The 20,324-nt window shown below is 39.7% G+C and overlaps 2 protein-coding genes across 2 annotated transcripts; both read right to left on the reverse strand.

Moving 5' to 3' along the window:
• Positions 1-1,980: 1,980 nt before the first annotated feature.
• On the reverse strand, positions 1,981-10,707 carry fkbp1ab (FKBP prolyl isomerase 1Ab). The gene is made up of 5 exons (XM_079360533.1): positions 10,538-10,707; positions 10,324-10,371; positions 6,355-6,467; positions 4,902-5,062; positions 1,981-3,411 (listed from the first exon to the last, which is right to left on the reverse strand). Exons 1-4 carry the CDS (start codon positions 10,572-10,574, stop codon positions 4,934-4,936), a joined length of 327 nt encoding a protein of 108 aa, XP_079216659.1. The 5' UTR covers positions 10,575-10,707; the 3' UTR covers positions 1,981-3,411; positions 4,902-4,933.
• Positions 10,708-11,692: 985 nt separating this feature from the next.
• Positions 11,693-19,937, reverse strand: nsfl1c (NSFL1 (p97) cofactor (p47)). The gene is made up of 9 exons (XM_079358676.1): positions 19,758-19,937; positions 18,599-18,699; positions 17,774-17,851; positions 16,702-16,867; positions 16,506-16,601; positions 15,755-15,864; positions 15,450-15,587; positions 14,395-14,565; positions 11,693-12,915 (listed from the first exon to the last, which is right to left on the reverse strand). Exons 1-9 carry the CDS (start codon positions 19,866-19,868, stop codon positions 12,753-12,755), a joined length of 1,134 nt encoding a protein of 377 aa, XP_079214802.1. The 5' UTR covers positions 19,869-19,937; the 3' UTR covers positions 11,693-12,752.
• Between the last annotated feature and the right edge of the window lie 387 nt (positions 19,938-20,324).

A 20,324-nucleotide genomic window follows, 5' to 3' on the forward strand; every position in this document is an offset into this window, starting at 1 on the left:
GAGTGCAAATGAATGTACCCTAAGAAAGCAGTATGTTTTATTCAGAACTGCTTATAGAATCACCTTTAAAACACAATACTCCTGCAGCATTATGTGATTCTATGGGGGGATAATGTTCATGAGAAAAAGTAACTTAACCCTTTATGGGGCAAGTGACTATTTTTGGTAATTTTTGCGAACATTTCATATGGCCACCCTTCTGCACCTCAGTAAGGTCGAGAAGCATGTGATCCTCATTCAGCCAATCAAAAAAGATCACCCTATGTCACTGATCCTGCTATTGTGGTATTTGAACCAAATATGGTAACTTTGTCACTGTTTATACAATTACAATTTTTGAAAAATGTTATAACCGAAATAAAGTTCTGTTATGTCCCTGAATAACACTATGAGGTTGAATTTTTTGAATTTCAAAGTATTTCAATGAGTGCCCTTTAAAGGATTAAGGTAACCAAACGTGCAACTGATGGCATGGCACTCCCATCATAAAATCCACTCAAACCTTTCAATTATGTACTTCAAACATGTCATGTAGGAACCTTTCAATGTGGATTATTTGGGTTTATCTGCTACTTTAATCCTTTTTTATTCCTTTACAGTAAAATCTTGGGATTTAGTAAGAATTGCAAATTGTAAAACGATTAAATGTTCATTGTTACACTCCAACACTTCAGCTTTGTATTTTGATAAACACTATGGCACTCAAAGCCACAGAGGCAGTGTACAGTTTGTTCGAGGGGCTCTTAAAACAACAGGCTCCAGTTTACAACTAAGGACGGAGTGGCTAACTGTTTTGAAAACAATAGAAAACATGTATGAAAACATTAATGATATTCTTCGCCAAGAAATCCTTTCATTATGTAGTTAGGATGTTAGGAGTACTGCTGCAAATCCTGCTGAGAGGGTCAATTCTAAGGATATCTTGTGGCAAAAACCTCATGGTATAAAGAAGAAGTGTAAAACCTCTTAACTTTGTCACATGAGCATGTACAGTAGATATAACACATGGTCATTTTCTTTTATTTAAAGTACTAACTCATGTATTGTTCATGTGAAGGAGCACACGCTGTCTCATCAAGGTTGTCTCTCTCTTAAATCCTTTTCAATCAAATATTTCACTAGATCATTTTTGGTTTCCGATACATCTTGCAGAGTAAAATGTCTGACTGCAAAGACATTTAGAATATTCTGATGATCGCTCCTATGAAAAGGACTTGATTAATATCTTATGAGCATATTGCTGGTAGCAGGAGAGAAAAAGGCTCTGACCAAAAGATAAATGTCTGACCTAAAATAATAACTGGATGGCTTTGACAGGTTACTGTCTCTTTAAAAGTTGAAGACGATCATATTCATACAAATTAAATGGACCTGGTAAATGGACTTGAGCTTGTAAAGCACTTTTATAGTCTTCTGACTCCTCTGCTTTTACACCACAGGTCACACATTCACATTCACACACTGATGCCAGCGTCTGCTATCTGCTGATGCAATATACTATATTATGTAAAAATATGGGACAAGAGGTATGTCAGTAATACTTCATTTCTTTTGTCTTTGTTTTAAACATGTCCAAATATTTGTTTGTAACTTTTCAAATACAGTATGTGCAGCCAAACGTCTGTAGTATTGTCTCTTTTCTTGATGTACAATAGTGTTCTATGGCTCCTTTTTCATGGAAAAACCCCACAGTTTGATTTACATATAGATACATTAGAACTGCGATTTGGCATTACTGCTTTTGGTATTTCATCCCTTATGTTCAATTTGTATGACATTTAACAGCCACAAATACTGACAACAGCTCAAATGAACACACAGGCAGGAGAATCTTAGTAACATTTTTAGGTTTTTAAAAGTAGACCTGTTTTAAAGACCGAAACCAGAATCATTCCATTAAGATTTAAAGCATGTACTTAAAAAATCTAATTTGTTACAGCTGTGGTGAAAAAATAACAAAAAGAAAAATGTCCATCAGGATTGGAGAGTACTTCTTTTATTTTAAATATGTCATCATTGGTTTAGCCTGCATACAGTAACGTATCAGCAAATTACTACACAGTACAAAGGTGGACTAATGCCACACCAGTTGCAGCTTTTCCAGTATGTAACATCGACAGCCATGGTCAATATCTGATATCCTTCATTTAAACTCCATTTAAAACTATTCATTTGAGATACAAAATCACTAGGATGCCTGTGGGTCAGTGTTTTTCTTTTCTTTTCTTTTTTTCTTTTTTTTTTTTTTTACTACCACAGCATATACTTCAGTTAGGCAGTGTGGTACTTTACTGACACTGGTAAAACAAACAAACAAAAGAATAACATCATCATTATTGATTATACATTAGCTTGGTTGACTCTCAGAGATATATAGATGGCATCTTTTGTTACACAAAATAAGGTTGGAGGAAAGTCACAATTTGATTGGTTCTTTAACCCCCTTTTTTCAAATTTTCAAGCACTTCCCTTTTTCTTTTAAGAGAAAAAAAAATCAAATTGTTGTGCGCAAACACAAATCCTGTATTTGCACTGTTCGACCTGTGTATGGCTTTAAATGGTGTTTAAAGACGTATTGAGAAAAAGAACATAATAAAAACACAACTCTTTGCAAAGCTTTCAACATGTACACGTACATACAAGGGTTTCCTTCAGGCCAGGAGCATGCAGACAGTGCAAGGTAGTAACCATGTGTCTGGTCAGAATACTTAGGCACACATAAGAACTATCCATAACTGTGATTGGTTCTTTTTTTTTGGAGCCAATCACCCCTGTCCAGCTCACACTGATTTAAAGAGAGTATGAAAAAGAATACACAGTGGTACTACATATCATCACACTTCCTGTGTTACACTGTTAAGGCCTCCCATGACTGAATGTTTCACAACAGGAAGCCACGAAATGTAACACTAAACCTCATTGCCATAACAGAAACTCATTTCATATGCTATGATTTGAAGCTGTATAGGGATACAAATGTGTGCTTTTCATTTCTTTTTTTGTTTCTGTCATATAACAAGCACCAAGTCTCAAAAATCATAAAGTTAGTTCACATGGACTCAGAAGAGATAAATGTCCCTGCTAGTGGTTTCATTGGTATTTTTGTACTTTTCAGCAAAACCATGCACAACCAACACTTAAAAAACACAAATAAAAGTAAGTAAAGAGAGAAGAAAGAGCAATTCAAAGAGAAACTCAAGATTAAGAACATGGAGGTTTGTAAGGTCATGGCCCGGAGTCTTAACAGGAAGAATATGATGGAAAAATATAATTCACTCAGTCACAGAGACAAAATAACACAAACTGTCATAGTCTGATGAAATAAGTAGTGGAACTAAAGACTCAAGCCTCTTATAGAATCAAGTGCAGACTCTCCGAGCTTCTCTCCAGGTCACTCAGGTAGGAAGTCACCTGTGAAGACAAAATGATGGATAATTCAGAATTAAACATACATTTTGTGAAATTAAACTTTTGTTGTACTTTTCCCATCGCTTAACTGCTCAAAGTGCTTTCACACTACATGTCCCCATTCACACCACATTCAAACAAAGATGGCACATGTAAAGTGGCCATCTGTATTAACTAATCACATTGAATATTTGAACACAATAACATGACCACCAACTACCAACTTCCAGTTTTTAGCAAACCCGAAACCACTGGATGTTAATGTTTGATTTATTTAGGAAGATTCGATGTACTGTAGGATCAGCTCGGATCACGAACACGAGTAAACCTCTTTCTTTAGTTTCCTCGTTAGAGGCCATTTGTTCACACACTCAAAAATTGACACAACAACACGGACTGTTGTTACGTGAACTTCTAATACAAAACAGCACCGCTATTAATGGATACAGTGAGACTTCTCAAATGCAGCGGGCAACATTAACTATGAAAAGCAATAAGAAAGAAGTCCCCTCACATAACATAAGAGGTAATGTTAAACCCACGTTTAGGATATTTTAGTAAATCATGTTCTAATCTCAAGGTAGGGTCAGAAACAGCACATTAAATTACATGAGGACAATCAACCATTGTTTGAATTTGTCAGATTTAGCCATTGTCATCAGCTGAACTCCATTAAATGCACAAACCTGATTCTCTGAAAGCTCTTGACTGTTGGTCGCCTCATGCGAGTGTGAGACAAGGTCACAGAACTAATTTGTTTGAGCTTTTTTTCAGAGCTACTAAGGCTCATGCTTGAAAAGGCCACATTCACAGTGATGAAGTCCAAACAAGTCTACCTGAAAGGGTTTTTTTATGAAACAATTACAAAATGCTCAGTAGTAGGTCAGCATGAAAGACCTGGCCATTAAAGCACAGCAAAACAAATCAGCTTCAATTCAATTAGTTGATCTATAAAGCATTGGATTCTCCTGAAAAAAAGACAGAAAATAACATCTTTTTTTTATGTTGAGTTCAATGCCTTCAACTGTCATTGCTAACTTTAGTTTTACCTAAATGTACCTGTACTTAAAAAAAAGGAAGCTAACTGTTGCGTCAAAATATAAAAACAAGCTAACTCATAAGACTGACCAGGATACGTTTGGTTTTCACTCAGACATAAAAACATCAACACAAAACTAGAAGGTCTCCTGTACATAAACACGACACTGTAAAGAGTCATGGATTTCTTTGCTAGCTCATTTCAACAGATAAAAAAAAGAACCATCTAGTATGATTTACAAGCTGTTATTTGCCATGCTAGCATGGTCGCTGTTAGCGTGCAAGCTAAAGTACTTCACCAGCTTACACTGTGGCCATCAGAGTAAGTGGGTCACCTTGCAATATCTATGACATTGATAAGATGCAGAAGTAATGATGAAGAAAAATAGATTTGCAGCAATAATTTTTAAAACCAACATCAACAGGCAGATCTTGTATTGTTGCAGAATACTTACGCAAAAGAAAAAAAAGCACCAATGAATTGTATTCATTCCAAACCGAGCAGCTCTACGTCAAAGATGAGGGTGGCATTAGGAGGAATGATGCCTGGGTGGCCTTTGTTTCCGTAAGCGTAGTCAGGTGAGCATGTCAGCTTGGCCCTTTGACCAACACTCATCTGGAGGTAGAAGGAGACAGGCGATACCACAGGAGGGAGACAGAAACAACAGGGGTCATTTAGAACTGCTCGTTATAAGACAGGGATGCTGAGACCATCGCTTCCTCTCTGCACTCTAAGTCTTAGCATCTTATCATAAACCACAGAGGGAGTGAAAGCATCCCTTGTTTACATTACTGCTTCATTATTAAATTCCAAGGCCCAATTAAGTTTTACCAGATCCTGATTTGAAGTTTAAAACACTCTGTCCATTAACAGTGGGCTGGAACAAGCTGGTGACAATCTGAAACTAAAGTTAAATGGACTTGTGCTAGTACAGTGTTTATAGTCCTCTGACAACTCAAATCGCTTTTATACCGCAGGTCACACCTACCCATTCACACACTGATAGCAGAGGATGATATGTAAGGTGGCCATCAGAAGTAACTAATCCCAAACACACATATATCCTGAAGCAGCTGGAGCATTGCGGGGTTGAATGTCTTGCCCAACGAGCCATCGGACGTGTGGCTGTAGGAGCTGGGGATTGAATTCCTAACGTTCCGTTTGAGAGATGACCGACTCTACCAGATAATGACCAGACCGGATCAGTCTTTTTTTGGGTTTTACCTCTATCAACATCGAAAGATCCCTAGCAGTGCCACAAATGTAGATTTTAAAACCTGGTAAACAAAATGTAAACATTTTTGGTACCCACTCTCTGGGGTAACGTATCGAGTATAAAGTCAGAATTTCCATATTTTCTTATGACTTCAGTTGTCTTTGAGTAATACTAATCAAACCAAGTGTAAATACGCTGAAAAAGTTCATTTCACATTCAATAAGGAAAGTGGGGGCAAGTAGGGCCATTTTTCAGCATGCAATGTAATAATCAGATATTTACATGAAATATAGTTTATTTAATTAGTATGTTTAAACAGTATGTATTGTAAAAGAGAATACCTAATAGTCGTTTTGATGAGTATTGTGAAGCCTAAAAGCTGCTTCCTGCACATACTGAACATAATGCTAAACTGCCATGAGTCTACAGGACCAGCACACAGGCAGCACCAATCACCAGCCATCTTAATGCTGCACAGCAGGGTGGATAGATTAGAGAGCTGTGTGTGTGCTGCTTGGGGTGTTAAATGGAACCTTGGTGAGTAAAAGCTTGATAACTGCACCAATTCAATGACGTTCTTTTTTTGCTTGCAGAATTAGTATCATTACAAAGCAAACATTTGGATTCCTCAAAGACTGACTCATATAAAGGGTATTTATATTCTCAGTATGATTTCAGTAGTCCAGCCTACCTGCACTACACCCTCTTCCCAGCCTCGGATCACTTCCTGCTTTCCAATCTTGAACCTGAAGGGCTTGTCCCTGTCACGAGATGAGTCAAATTTACGTCCGTCTGTCAGGGAGCCTGCCAAGAGATGATGGAGAGAGACACAGAGTCAGAAAGAAAGTGAAGCATCTGCATATGCAGCACCTTATCATGTCGGCAGAACACACCCTCTGCATATCTACAGCATTGGAATAAATATGCAAGACTTTTTACATTTCTACAGCAGTTATTCTTTGAAATAAAAAAAACGACAACAATAAGAATAAGGATACAATGTTTATAGCATTGTTTTAATCACTGGAAGACAACCATGGCTATAAATGGTTAACATACACATTTCTGTAGTATCCCAGCTGTAGCTGTCAGGACTACAGACCGGCTACCCGAATCACACACTGATGAATCTTTGAGGATCTGAGCAAGATGTTTCCTGCGGTCTGAACAAGTTATCAAATCATTTAGTCAACTCAACTGACAGCTGAGCTGTGATAAGCCCTAAAGCCAGAGTAGACTGATTGACAAGGAATTTTGAGAGTGAATAATTATTGTCTGGGTCATGATCATTAATTATTATTAATTATTATTATTATTGTTATTATCAGTAACAATTGAACTTGGCTGCTGTAATCACAGATTTTCACTTGTTTTCAAGACATGTAAAAGATATCCAAAGTACTTAAACCATGAATTTAGTGCACAACCTGATTCCTTTACTTAAGAAATAGCCATTTCGTTAGGATTTCTTTTTTTGTTATTGAGGATGTAGAGAAAAAACTTCCGAGAGTATATTTTCTCGTTGTCCCCTCGAGATAATGTTCTTCCAATGGTGTGTTTTTAAAATCGAGCCATTGGTCCGTTCTGGCTGAAACAGTTTAAATGTTATCTCCAGTAAAAGTCCCCATTAAATTGAAATGACATTTTTCTGCTTTTATTCCAGCCTTCATGTGTGAAATGTATCTGCCAAATATTTCTCAAAAAGAATAATCTGAATATTCACATCCAAATACCTGTATTTTCTCTTCCTGTAAAAGGTTTCAAACGTCTGATGACTCATCCCACTTTTACACATATTTAGACTCACAAAAAAAAAGCTTTGACAAATCTGACAATCCAATCAAATTCATACATTTTGTCCCACCTTCTATCTTGTGATACGTTCTATCCCATTTCAGACGAAAACTAGTCACGACACTGCTACATACTTTCCAAGTTCTGTTTTATGGGGACTTTGAAAGGATTAAATCCATTAGAATGCAGTTTGTGTTAGAATAGAATTTCAGATGTGGAGGACAAAGAAGGGATTTCAAGGAACCTTAAAATGCATAAATGGGTTTTAGTGTGACAATTAGAAAAACACAAGAATCAGCTCACAGAATGCAACTCCTGCAGGACAACATGAATATATATTTATATACATCTATCTGTTATTAGCACTAGCAAGGCAGTGTGTCTGATGGTTTGCTTCATAATTGTGTGTTGACTGTGGGAGAAGGTGCAACATTGCACTTATTGTTGAGGCACATCAGGGGGCGGCTGCCAAAATGCAGCCTCTGCTGCAGGCAGTGGTGTGGGTGTCTGGTCCTCCTCTGGACATGTAGAGAGCACACTACTGAAATGATCTGTCAGAGCTGAATGGTTAAACTGTTAAAGTATCAAAGCTGATTTTCCTATTGCTACCAAACAACACAGGGTTGACATTTTCACACGCCAGCCATTTCCTGCAAGCCGAGAGCAGCATATCCATGTTTTGATCTGCACTTGGATGTCTCCATTTAAAAAGGCTTGTGTAATGGAATATCCTGTTTCAAGTCACATTTCAAGGCTGCTTTGTCGGCTGACAGGAAGGGGGACCGCCCAGAGAGAAAACCCTGTAGTTTGCATGAGAGGGAAAAAGAAAAAAAGATGCAGGCTCATGCCTTTCAGAAAAAAAAATACTTCACTATGCAAGGCCCAAATCGGCTCTTACTTCAAGTTACGTAATGTTGAAGCCAAGAGGCTTGTATTACAGGGTGAGTTATGTCTGTCTTACCAGGCAGAAAGACTGCGCGCAGCAAACTAAACTAAACTCTGAACAGGTGCATACAGATATACAGTCTAGCACACCATGAGGCAAAATCCATCTGATGTCCCATTTTCCTGCAGATTCTGCATGTGTTCTCGTATGTGCGTTTTTTTAAGTCGTGGTCTCTTTCAGCACATTTCTAGCCAGGCTTGCAGCATGTGTGCTAGCAGCATCTGTGAATGGCAGTGACATCCATGTGTCCTCTACCATCACAGACCACAAATAAAAGTCTTAAAAACAACTATCGAACTGGTTGCCTGACATTAATTTTCTCCCAAGGACGAATCCTGACGTGACTAATTTTTTTATAGCAGGTTGACATTTGTGGTTTTGAGCCAAGTTTGTTAACAACTACTGGACGGATTGGAAAAATCCTCTAATGTTTTGGGCTTTGATCTGATCTAGATCTAAATGAATTAAACAAATGACATGACACCAAATAATAGTCTGTGTTTAAAGGTAAGTAACAGGCGTTAAATTTCTAACATGCTTGCCTTAGTTGCTGAACCTACTTGACATTTTAACAGCTGAATAACAACATGTTAGTATCGTTAATAAACGTAATAAGTATTCAGCTTGAAGTACCACTGGGCGTAAGAACATCAGTGTGACAATGCTTAACTCGGACTTATAAGGAAAAAAATAATTCTAAACTGATAAGCCTCTTCACCGGTTGATTTGGCAGAAATGTCATTGGCAAATATTTGAAAATAAAAGTTTAATCAGCAAAAAGCAAAAATGGCAGAAATTCATTGGCCCTTGCTTCCCAGTTAAATTATTTCACCTTTTATGACTTTTTTTTTAAACCAGAGTCTTGGGTTTTGGACTGTTAATTAGTGAAAAGACATTCTTGGATGTCAGCCTGGACTCTCAGAAAGCGCTCTGCTTTTCTGAAATTCAATGGACCAAATTATCAATTGATTAATCAAATCAATTTTTATAATTCATAGTAAAAAAAAAATTCATTGCAGTCCTAATTAGACTGCAAAATCGTAGATGATTTCGTGACACCCAGTCCCTCATGGAGACAGAACACCACACTATTGTCGTGTTTGGGGAACATATGACAGGAATAATAGGCCATTACTGCAGTCGCACAGACGGTTATAATCGGCTCAACAAAACGCCACCACCCCCCCAAAAAACTCCAACAAAGAGCTAAAAGGGCTGCAAATCAGACGGTATTTAAACCCCGCTGTCTGCTCTGTCTGTCTGGGACTCTGTGTGAACCCTCCGGCGGAATCAGTCTGCGTCTGCTTTGATTTTTTTTATTAATTCCCCAGACAAGACAGAATACTATCTACTGATGATGATGGAACTTAAATGGACCACTCGGGATAAACTGGAGCGTGCATTATTTTACGCATTGGAGAATCCAGTGAGCTGTCACCATGACATACATACCGCCACTGCTCCTGATATAAATATTATCCTTGGAGAGTGCTGGACACAAAAAAATGTGCTTCCAGAGAGTAAAAATGGGGTGAATGAGTTAAATTTTCATGCAGCACAGTCGGTGACAGACATGCCTCTTTGCCCTACTGAGAAATCATGAATTGCCTGGAAGATATTAGAAAAAATAAATTTGTATGTGTAAAAAAATGTCTGCTGTGGATGGTTTAATGCACTCCACTGCCTTTCAAAGTGCTCTAGTGTCGCTATAATAACGCTTCTGAGAGGATTTGCAGTTTTTGCTGGGATACTTTGCGTATTTTAAAGCTTGCCTATTTTTCATACACGGGTTTAGTAGACAGTTGCTCACAGTCATCACTCCACTTGTTCGGCCTTTATGAGTACAAAATGACCAACACGAGCAGCTTAATGTGCAGGATTTGTTTACGCATGTAGGAGAAGTTCCTGATTTAAACTCACCAACATAATGCACCACACACGTCTGTCCTTTTTTGGGGAAAGTCCTTCCTGTGGAGAAACCAAAGAAGCGCTTCATATAACGGGCATACTACGCAATTTAGGCGGTGTTTCGGCTTTCTGCGGTTGTATTAGACATGCAAAATAAAGATGAGTGCAATTATGCACTCAGATGAAAAACTGAAAATAATTGATAGTGTTCGTGAAGTCGTCTTACCGTCACCCGGGGTTATAGTCTCGATTTCGACTCCCATTTTGGCCGTGTTTTCTGGAGCTGTCCCTGCACCCGGCAACACTCTTCCCTTCCCGCAGTCTGTCTGTCTGCTCCTCCGGCGGATGTTCTCAGCTGTCTGTCTGTCTCTCTCTCTCTCTCTCTCTCTCTCTCTCTGGATCTGTGCAGGGGAAAGCAGCGTCAATTACTCATATGAACGACGACACTTCCGCCTGCAACCTTCAAAATAAAACACATAGTCAGTTTTTAAAAAAGCGTTGAATTTTTTTTTGGAAACAAATTCATAAAATTAAAAATGGTCACTTGAGCGGTCTTGATTCAGATGACCATAAAAACGCACATTAAAATTGCACTGGAGGAGGTGCGTCAGGCAGCAATGCCCAGCAGGAAAACCAACACCTGTATCTCGATATGCTTTTCAACAATAATTTCTCAATTAAGGATTTGGGGGATTGTTTGTAGTAGCTTTATAATTAAAGGTGCATGGTGGAGTTTTGTGGTTCTGTGGTATATGCTCATAACTCCATGCCCAAACTGGTGAGGGCCCATAACAGTGAAAACGTATCTCTCCTGGTCGCTTTTCAGCTCCAAACAGAATTTAGGGAACTATTTTTTCTTTTGTATTAAATGTGCATTTAGTTTAGAAAATGTAGTAGAATTGTTTCACTACCAAATCTACATGGTTCACTTTAAAACTAAGAAATGTTGAATTTGCAACTTCCCTGATAAACATGTTTTAGTAAAAGTTATATTTGTCAGCCAGCTATCATTCTGAAAATGTAAATATTAAATCATAAAATGAATACAAAGGCTACTCACAGAATTTAAGGATTGCATTATAACAATGTCAACTGGTCCCAACATACTATTTCTGAATGTCTCTAGTTTAACCAACAACAGTATAACCATTTACCATTACTTGGAAACTAGATTGTCTAAGTAACAAAAAACCCATTAAGAAATGTGGAATAGATGATGACTTGAACTGTGAAAGATCTACAGATACACAGGCTAACATCTAGACTGATCCAAAACAAAAAAACAAACAGTTAACATCTACAATAAAAACTTGCTTTACTCACCCAGTAAAATGGGAAAATATCCCTTTCCCCAGCATGAATAAAAACACAAGACAGTAAGTTCTTACATCAACCATAAAATGGATTTATTTTACCAGAGGTCCAAACATTTCTGTGTTGTCCCAGGATGCATAGAAGATGTCAGTGTGTCAATGGTATCCACTTCCACTAATACAAACCAGTGTTTACAATCTATATGTTCTTCTGCTCAACCATTGGTTCAAGAATAAAGCCATGTGTAACTGATCCTTCTTCATTTTACACAATATCAAAATGCAACAGTAGAACTGGGACAATTCAACAATCTGTAAAGGAAATAAGAAAGGGGAAAAAAAGCAGTTTAAAAAAATAATTCCATCTTTATTTAAACAAAAGGGAGAGGTGTAGCGCTGAATGTGAGAAGATGAGCGTAAGGCTACTGGTATATGTTGGTTTGGAGAAGGAAAACCCTCAGTGTTTTGTATACCGACACTTCTCTCTCCATAAAGACTTTATGTGGAGAGAAATGGAACTAGCACAAAACAAAAGCGTGCACATGTACTTTTACCTTGATCAAACTAATCATCTTTACTTGGTTCTGGTTTGTGCTGTTGAGACGGAAACAGACTGCCGCTGCATCGACTCGGTGTGGCCCCGGCACCTGATAGTGAAGGGGCCAGAGGAAAGTTGAAAAAGAAGGGAAGTGGATCGCAGTTAAATGGAAAAAGGAGCCAGGTTTAGTTACATCTCTGCAGCTTGACTTGTCTTTCAGAAAGCTGGACTGCTGCCATGGTTTTTTTTGGGATTCAACCATCTTTTTCGGTCAGGTACACATCCCAATCAAACCCACACGACGAGCATGTCTGGAGGCATTTCCACAGCTCTAAAATAAACTCTTCTCCATTTTTAGATTTTTAGTTTCCCCCTCTTTACTGCCTGTCACAGATAACAGAGAGGGGAGGGGAAAGGTGGGCCTCGGGGGAACAGAATGTTATTTTTTTCACTTTAGAAAAACAATAAATCAGAAATCAGAAGTCCATACATAAGTCTGTGTTTTCTCCTCCCTCAGAAGGGGCAGCAGGTTTCACCGGGCTGAAGTTACTCAGCCACACCACCAGGAGGGGGAATGCTCTAACCCTGCTTCACTTTAGTCGCTGGACGATGACAGCATTGAGGAGGTTGGCCTGCTGCAGCGTCTGGCTCTCGTCCGACAGCTCCTTGTTGGGGAAGGTTGTCATGAGAACAAACTCTCTGGCAGCCATGGTGGGCCGAGCTGCGACCACAAACTGACGCAGGTCAGACACCCTGAGGGAGACAACAACGCAGGACAGGAACGAGTGTTTACTTAATTAAAGCGGAACTCACATTGACTTTATGATAAGAGATTTTTCAACATGAAATGTGCTGAAATCACAAACTGTTATTGTTGTTGATTAAAATAAAAGACATGTTTAAGGTACATATGATACAATCTTGTTTTAGACATTAAGTGCATCACTGATCTGCAACAACAACATGTAATGTTATTAATTATTTATTTTTTTTAATCGTTTTTAAACAAGTTTCCTCCATGATTATAAATACAGACCACATATTGCTTTGGGAATGTAAAAACTAAGTAGATTCTATTATAATTGCATGTACTTGTATGTTGTTTAAGGGCTGATAATTTTGGACAGTAGCTGGTACTCTTTTGGACCGGCCTTTTTTTTTTTTTTTTTTTTTACACACAGGCTTTAACAGTCACTGCTAAAGCTAGCAATACAGAGGTGTGTAACTTCAAGATGCGTATTTGATTGAATGTGTCCTTGTGTTGTAGCAGCTGTTAAGTATTCATTGTTAACGTCGGGCCGTGTTATCCCAACCACCAGCCGACGCTCAGCCACCATCAGACGGTGCCGGCCCAACTGCCGCGCCGTCGTCATTCATGCACGGCCTGAATGTCACCAGATAACACTCGTATACAAATAATGATCTGTATTAGTTTGTTGTCTGCTTCGTGATGTACTGTCCTGCAGTTTAAGAGACACTTTTTGTCATGTATTGTGCCATAATATTGTCTGTGCACTCACTGCAGTATCCATAGCTCTTTTTTTTTTTTTTAATGGATGTATTTTTGGTGATTTGTTTTGAAGAGCGCATCACGTCCTCTTTCCTGGATCATTCAGAAGGTTGTTGCACAGTTAGAAATGTGAATCATTGGTATGCAGATGTTGACACATCTGAATTAATTATTACTTTGAATATTACTGCTTGAGGGCATAATATAGTCACAGTAGCAGTGTTGTCCTCTTCACATGACACTGAATCAGCCTGAAAGGAGAACTGGGAAATGTGTCTACACATTTGGCTGTGTCTTATGTGCTGGTGTGACCAATTCATTCGTGTAAAATACTGAAACACACACTGTCATCACTATGTGCATCCCTCATATCACACAAAGCACGCGACCTATTGAAAATAGACTCCCCTTCATTGTGTATTACAAGCTGTGATGGGAAAAAGAGCGAAGCTGCTGAGGCTTTTTTCTCCATCACGAGAACATGATGGTGCAGTTAAAGCAGACGGAGGTATACTGTTCAGTAAATGCAGCTTGTAGAGTGCTGGTTTGATTGAAAGACTCCTTAAATCTATGTGTCACCAGCGGAGTCGGGCAGTTTATCTCGAGGTACGACGGTCTTTATATCAACACTTTCCTCGCAGGCTGAGAGGTCTAACCTGACTGCAGGAGTGCAAACTCTTCAAAGCGCTACGGAGCTGCACAGAAAGCGTCCAATCAGTTACCTGTGGGTGTGGTTAAACCTTTGGACAAGCCTGCCGCCGTCAGCCAGTCGGATCTGAATGTTGGTGACGGGCTGGGAGGTGTCGAGGTTTACAGAGGTGCTGGCCTGGGCCTCAGAAGCAGCCTGGTCTTGCTGGGAGGTGGTTGGGGGTGTGGTCAAATCTGGGGTGGCACTAGATGGGAAAGAAAGTCATTTATAATAAATTGAATAGTTTGTTAAACACTGCTTATGTTAAAAAATATATACATACACAAATATCTAAACTAAGAGACAAATAAGGAAGTTATGAACAATGACACTCCCTTTTCCCCTCAATATATCTGCCATCACACATCGGGCATCTATTTGGCGAAGAACTTTAATTCTCTACTCGAACCCGACAGACTGACTGGATCATTCCTCCTCCTAGATCCTGGTGAGATCATTTCCTTTTTATTCTCATATACGAGTGATTGACCGATGGATTACTTTTGTTACTGTTTTGGACGGACTGAGTTCATTTTGGATGACGGTACTGTCTCGTCTGTGGACGGATTCCTTCTTTTTCTGTGGACCAAAAAGACAATTTAAACTGAACAAAAAAAAACGGGGAAGAAGCCCGTTATTCAAACTAACTCGGGCTCATAATTACAGTGACCGGGTCAGGTCGGACTCGGGTCATGCTGGATCTTTCAGGAGTCATTTAAATGTTAATTGGTTCAAAGAAAGGAAGTAAAAAAAGAGCACGACTTGATCATTTGAGTGGTACAATGAGACACACGTTTGTATTAACTCGATGCCTGCAGTTGTTCTTTGAATGAAATCTGATAACTTCCATCCCCTGATGAGGAGGAGACTTTATCCTTGAGCTAGAAATGCACTTCAGCGTATGACACAGGACTAGAAACCAGTCCTTTCTAAGGAATGACCCTGGGAGGACAATTGATACACAGTTCATGATTCATACACATTCAGAACAAGCAGGACTGGTTAAGTCTGTTTTCAGCTCTCAGCTGAGGCTTCTGACCGGTTATAGGAGACATTAAATAAAGCCATAAGACTGCTCAGGAATCTCACCTTCCTAACTTCTGTCCTTCTCCCCCAAAGGCCCTGAAGGCCACCTTGGGTTTCGAGAATTCCTCGTCCCTGTGATCCTCCATGTCGAGGTTGACCTGACCCCCTCGAGACCGCTGCCTCAGCTCCAGTGGAATCTCCCTGTGAGAGCAAACGATAGCTTGAAAAGATGCTAACAGCATGGGACAAGCAGACAATGACTGAATACAGTTTTCAAGTGTTCAAGTCTTAAAAGAGGGAATTAATTAATTATAATGGATCAAGCATGATTCTTTAGGTCATTTGAACGTTGGGCAAAGTGGCCGTACCCCCTTCTGATTGCCTCAAGGAAGTTGGCATTGCCAGGGTCGCTGTAGTTTCGGAGTTCCCCATTATCCAGACTGAAGCCCGTCTTCCACAGCTTCAACACCACGTGGACCTAACACACACATTCACACCAATCAATACGTTATTCTTCAGTGTTGTTGTTTGTTTAAAATGATCACTTCATGAATGTGTCTTTTTCTAATGAGGACTACGTGATTCCAGACTACGGTCACACTTGACTTCTAGACATTAGTTTAAGATTTAAGGTTACTGCGAGCGATTAAACAATCACATGGTTTTTTATATTCACTCCTTGTGACCAAGTGAAACTTTCTTTAAGCATTCAGGTGATGACTGTGTGACGTCACTCCTGTTTCGTACATCATTATTCATACCTGCATAGTTTCAGGATAGCAGTTTCTGTACACACTTGCTGATAAACTAATCACAGTGCTATAGCCAATATTATTTTTACTTTGTCACATCAAGTCTGCACAATATCACTTGTAGCATGAATGTCGTTCAGCACATGGTTGCCTTGGTGACTTCAGATCTAGAATCATGTTATCAAGGACTTCACGTGCGTGTGAGATATTAATGGTTTCACACGTAAATATGTGATGATCCAGATCCAGTCTGAGCAAGGTTGAAATACAACAAGTCACCAACGCCACAGCAGAGTGTTGGACAACATGGACAGTAAACACACAGAGGTGTTCATTAGCTCAACATGCAGACCCTCCTTGTACTCACATCCTGCTGGCTGTTGGAGCTTCGTCTCTCTCCAGCCACGTAGGCTGACTCTTCCTCAGGAGCTGCACCGAGCCGGTAGCCTCCACCAAGAAAGGCCTAAGAGTGATGAGCCGAGACAATATGAGAAAAACATAATCAATAAACATGGAACACGAATAACTGGCTAACAACACCGTTTTTGTTGGTTTGACTTTACCTTGGCTTTGCCGAGCTCTCCCGGCCCTTTACCGCTCTTGTCAAGAGGCACAGCCCCGTGTTCTCTGGCCCCCTTGAACAAATCCTCCACCACTTCATTGGAGCTCTTCTTCTTGGGGGGCCCGACAATCTGCTGCCCACTGCGCTCTGACCCCCCGGCAAAAAACCTAACAGGGCGCGAAGAAAGATACAGCAAGAACAGACGACAAAAAAAAGACAAAGAAATTATTCATCGGCAAGAGCAACAGTCTCCACACAAAATAACAAACACACATCAGTCTTTGTCACACTGTGCATGATGCGTTTAACAATAGTCTTGAATTATGAAATGGCGAGCAAGAATCCATGTAAAAAGGGATGAAAGATAAAACATGAAGCCGATTGAGAACAGTGAGAAGAGTAACTGCTCGCTCGCCAGTGTAATATACATTATTCTGATCGGCTCATTTGTAAACTTGAGTTGTTACAGCGGTCACATTCTGGATTTCAAGTCTGGACTTTGAGTCAGACGTGCTGCAGACTGAGGTCGTCTCTACTCAAAAACTGAAAACTGAACAACAGATGTTTTATCACCTCCTTTAAAGTGAGAGATCATCCCAACTGTAAACTTAAAGGTCACTGCAGGAAGTCTGACGTGCCGCCAAATAGCATCAACATTTCTTTAGAAAAAGACAAAAAGGTCTCCCCGAGTGGCAAATAGAAAAATGAAAAAATAAATAAAGATTGTTTGCTGCATTGTAACTGATTCAATACACAACACTGGATGCTCTTCAGGTCACTGGAAGACAGAGTGTGATAAAAGGTCATTACAGCCCCGCACTCTCTCAACAAAGAGCCCACTGCACTGCCACAGCAGCAGAAACTGTCGATGCAGCAGAAAAGCCTGACAGCTCACAGTCAGCGAGGCGGGACCAAAAATAGTTTGGTGCATTGTGGAATCTCTTCACAGGTGTGACGGTACAATCAAAACACAGTGAGAACGTTCAGCTCAGACAAACAAGCCAGTCAAGGGCAATTAGTCATGACCTACGGACCAGCAGGTCAGTGCAGGTACCTCTGGAAATCTAACTCACCTTTGGCCCTCCTCCTCATCACTCTCCTCCTCTGCCTCGTGCATCAGATCTCTGAAGGAGGTCACTCTGGGCTGGGCGCTGATGACAAATATAAAAACGTTTTTTTAACAATTAGTCAATCTATGATTTCATTTACTTTTACAAAACACACCACTGTTTACTAACTTGGACTGTTCGACACTGAACAGACAAATAAGCAGCTGAAAAGGGTGACAGGAAATAAAAGTATTGTATTCAAAGAATGCAGCGACTGGTTGGGGTTTTCACGATGACAAGTTACTATCTGTAAAAAGTCTCTGCTGGGATACAAATGCTTCAGATTTTAAACACTCATAAAATAAAGGTATATACCTGTGTTGTTTATAATTGTGGTCATTATTATGAGACATACTTTGTTATTGTATGAGTCACGTCTGACTGCTCTGGGAGTGGCTAGTTCAACACGCAGCTTCAGCTACAAATAATTTCACTTTAAGTGGCAACAATGACTCGAGCATACAGAGGCAGTTTGTCTTTGGTTGTTGTTAGAATGAGACGAGGATGCTACGAAACATTATCCTTTATATAGCCAACTGCAGGCTGCTGTTATTAAGCAACTAATTCAAACTAAACCATAACAAATCGCAGAATGACTCATCAACAGTCGAGATTATATTCAAATATTTTCTGCCTTGACACTGAAAAAGAGGTCAAACAAAGTTTTAATTGCGGTATTCTTAATCAAGTTTTAATTGGAGACAAAAAGTCATATTATAGTTTTTCTAATAATTATAACTGTATCTTAAACATTAGAGAACATACAGCCCTCCATTTCACAACATTTACCTTGGCCCTGCAGAGCGGGACACCGAGGAACCCCCTTCAGGTTGGGGAAGCGTCACGATGTCGTCATCAGCCCCGTCCTCAAAGAAACTGGCAAGAGCAAGCTGAGGGGAGAGAGCATTATCAACATCACAATGAAGTCCTGAAACGGAGCTTAAATGACAGTAACTATCTGACTAGTGCCATGTGTTACTGATGATGACCCTTTAAGTAGCAGTTCGTAGGGAAGGAAAGATTAATCATAAGCTCGATTGAAAGGTGTCAAGGTTTACTTCAGTACTCTGAAAAATGAATCACAATAATATGGTGAGCATCAGCAGCTGTAGACCAAAACTTAGAAATTGAGGTCACACCACTGTCTTTTAAATTAGGTGAGCTTTTTCAAAGAAAAAGAAAGAGGTGAGCAGATAACAGTCGAGATGGGGAACTACAAAAATAAACAAAATGATGCAGCCTTTATTCAACACCACGATGAGAGGCCCCAATCGCCGCTCCTTGATGAGAGAAAAGAAACATTTAAAGCCCCCCAAAAAACACTGACAAGCGGGTTAGCAGCCCCTGAGCTAATCTGTTTCACTCATTTGTCTTCAGTCTCGTTTAATATCGCGAGATAATCGAATCGCGAATCATATCGTTTGTTCGGTGAATCGTCACCTTCCTCGCAATTTGTCTTTTCTTAAATAATTTCGATCTACCTATTAATGGAGATCGTGTCCTTGTAATTTCACTGTACATGCGCCAGTCAAATGGCTTATTAACTTGTCACAACATTCAATAAGTAAGCAACAGACTTAACAAACGTTAACCATCTTGTTGTCTTGCTGGATTTATTAGGTTTACATCGTGAGCTATAGCTACCTAAAGCTAACGAGCTCTACAGAAGAGTAACACTGATGTTAACTGAACTTTAGGTCAAACTGGGTTTATGATGAGACCACAGGAGTCCAGCTGCTGCTTCATATGGGAGCTAAAAGTGTGCAGCAGACTTGGTGTTCGTGACAAAAAGGGGCCAGGCCATTGTCAAAGAGTGACTTGCACAATTTACCGGCATCAGAGGCTAATGTTAGCCGGTAAGCTATCAGCTTGAGACCTGACATGCTACCCGTTTCATTTTCGTTTCCGAACCGCCGAAACTACAAGAATCACAGAAGGAAACACAAACCTGCAGATTCCAGCCGGCGGACTCCAGGAAAAAGCGAGCCCTCTCCTCGTCCACATCAGTAACTGCGACGAACTCCCTCACAGACTCCACAGACTCCTCTTGGCTCGCCATTTTGATTTGCTCCTTCGACAAGTCGTCCGCCTCCACCTGAGGAAACAAACAACAGAGAATGGTTCCTATCTGGTGACAACCGAGGAACTAAATCACTCATTGATATTAGTTAGTTTATCGACGCTGTCTTGTAGTTTTCTGTTTAATTTTTAATGCATATGTGTGACCATTTAAATGTTTTTTTATATGTTAAAATAAAAAATATTTACTGAACCACATAGGCTATTGTATCCACCACTAGGTGGAAATGTATCCCCAGGTTTGTAAAACTGACTCATGAGTATTGTGTGTTGAACTCAGGTTTGGAACAAGGGTCTTTAAGTATTGAACTAGGGATTAATTTGGACATCATGAAAGTATGCTTTAGGAGAATTTCACAATACATTTGCTGTTCAAAATGTCAAGTTTATATTAATGTGCATATGTTTAACCTAAAAGATGGCAAAGAGTTAATAA

Source organism: Symphodus melops, assembly GCF_947650265.1.
Source record: "Symphodus melops genome assembly, chromosome: 13".
Lineage (NCBI taxonomy): Eukaryota > Metazoa > Chordata > Actinopteri > Labriformes > Labridae > Symphodus > Symphodus melops.

What these genes read in the sequence shown, in the direction of transcription:
- fkbp1ab (XM_079360533.1), bottom strand. Translation starts at nt 10,574, where the DNA reads ATGGGAGTCGAAATCGAGACTATAACCCCGGGTGACG. An exon ending in GACTATAACCCCGGGTGACG is followed by an intron (nt 10,372 to 10,537) that starts GTAAGACGACTT and finishes GTTTCTCCACAG; the next exon opens with GAAGGACTTTCCCCAAAAAA. An exon ending in GGGAAGAGGGTGTAGTGCAG is followed by an intron (nt 5,063 to 6,354) that starts GTAGGCTGGACT and finishes TTCTACCTCCAG; the next exon opens with ATGAGTGTTGGTCAAAGGGC.
- nsfl1c (XM_079358676.1), bottom strand. Translation starts at nt 19,868, where the DNA reads ATGGCGAGCCAAGAGGAGTCTGTGGAGTCTGTGAGGGAGTTCGTCGCA. An exon ending in GAAGGACAGAAGTTAGGAAG is followed by an intron (nt 14,566 to 15,449) that starts GTGAGATTCCTG and finishes TTTCCCATCTAG; the next exon opens with TGCCACCCCAGATTTGACCA. An exon ending in AGGTTTAACCACACCCACAG is followed by an intron (nt 12,916 to 14,394) that starts GTAACTGATTGG and finishes TGTCTCCCTCAG; the next exon opens with GGTGTCTGACCTGCGTCAGT.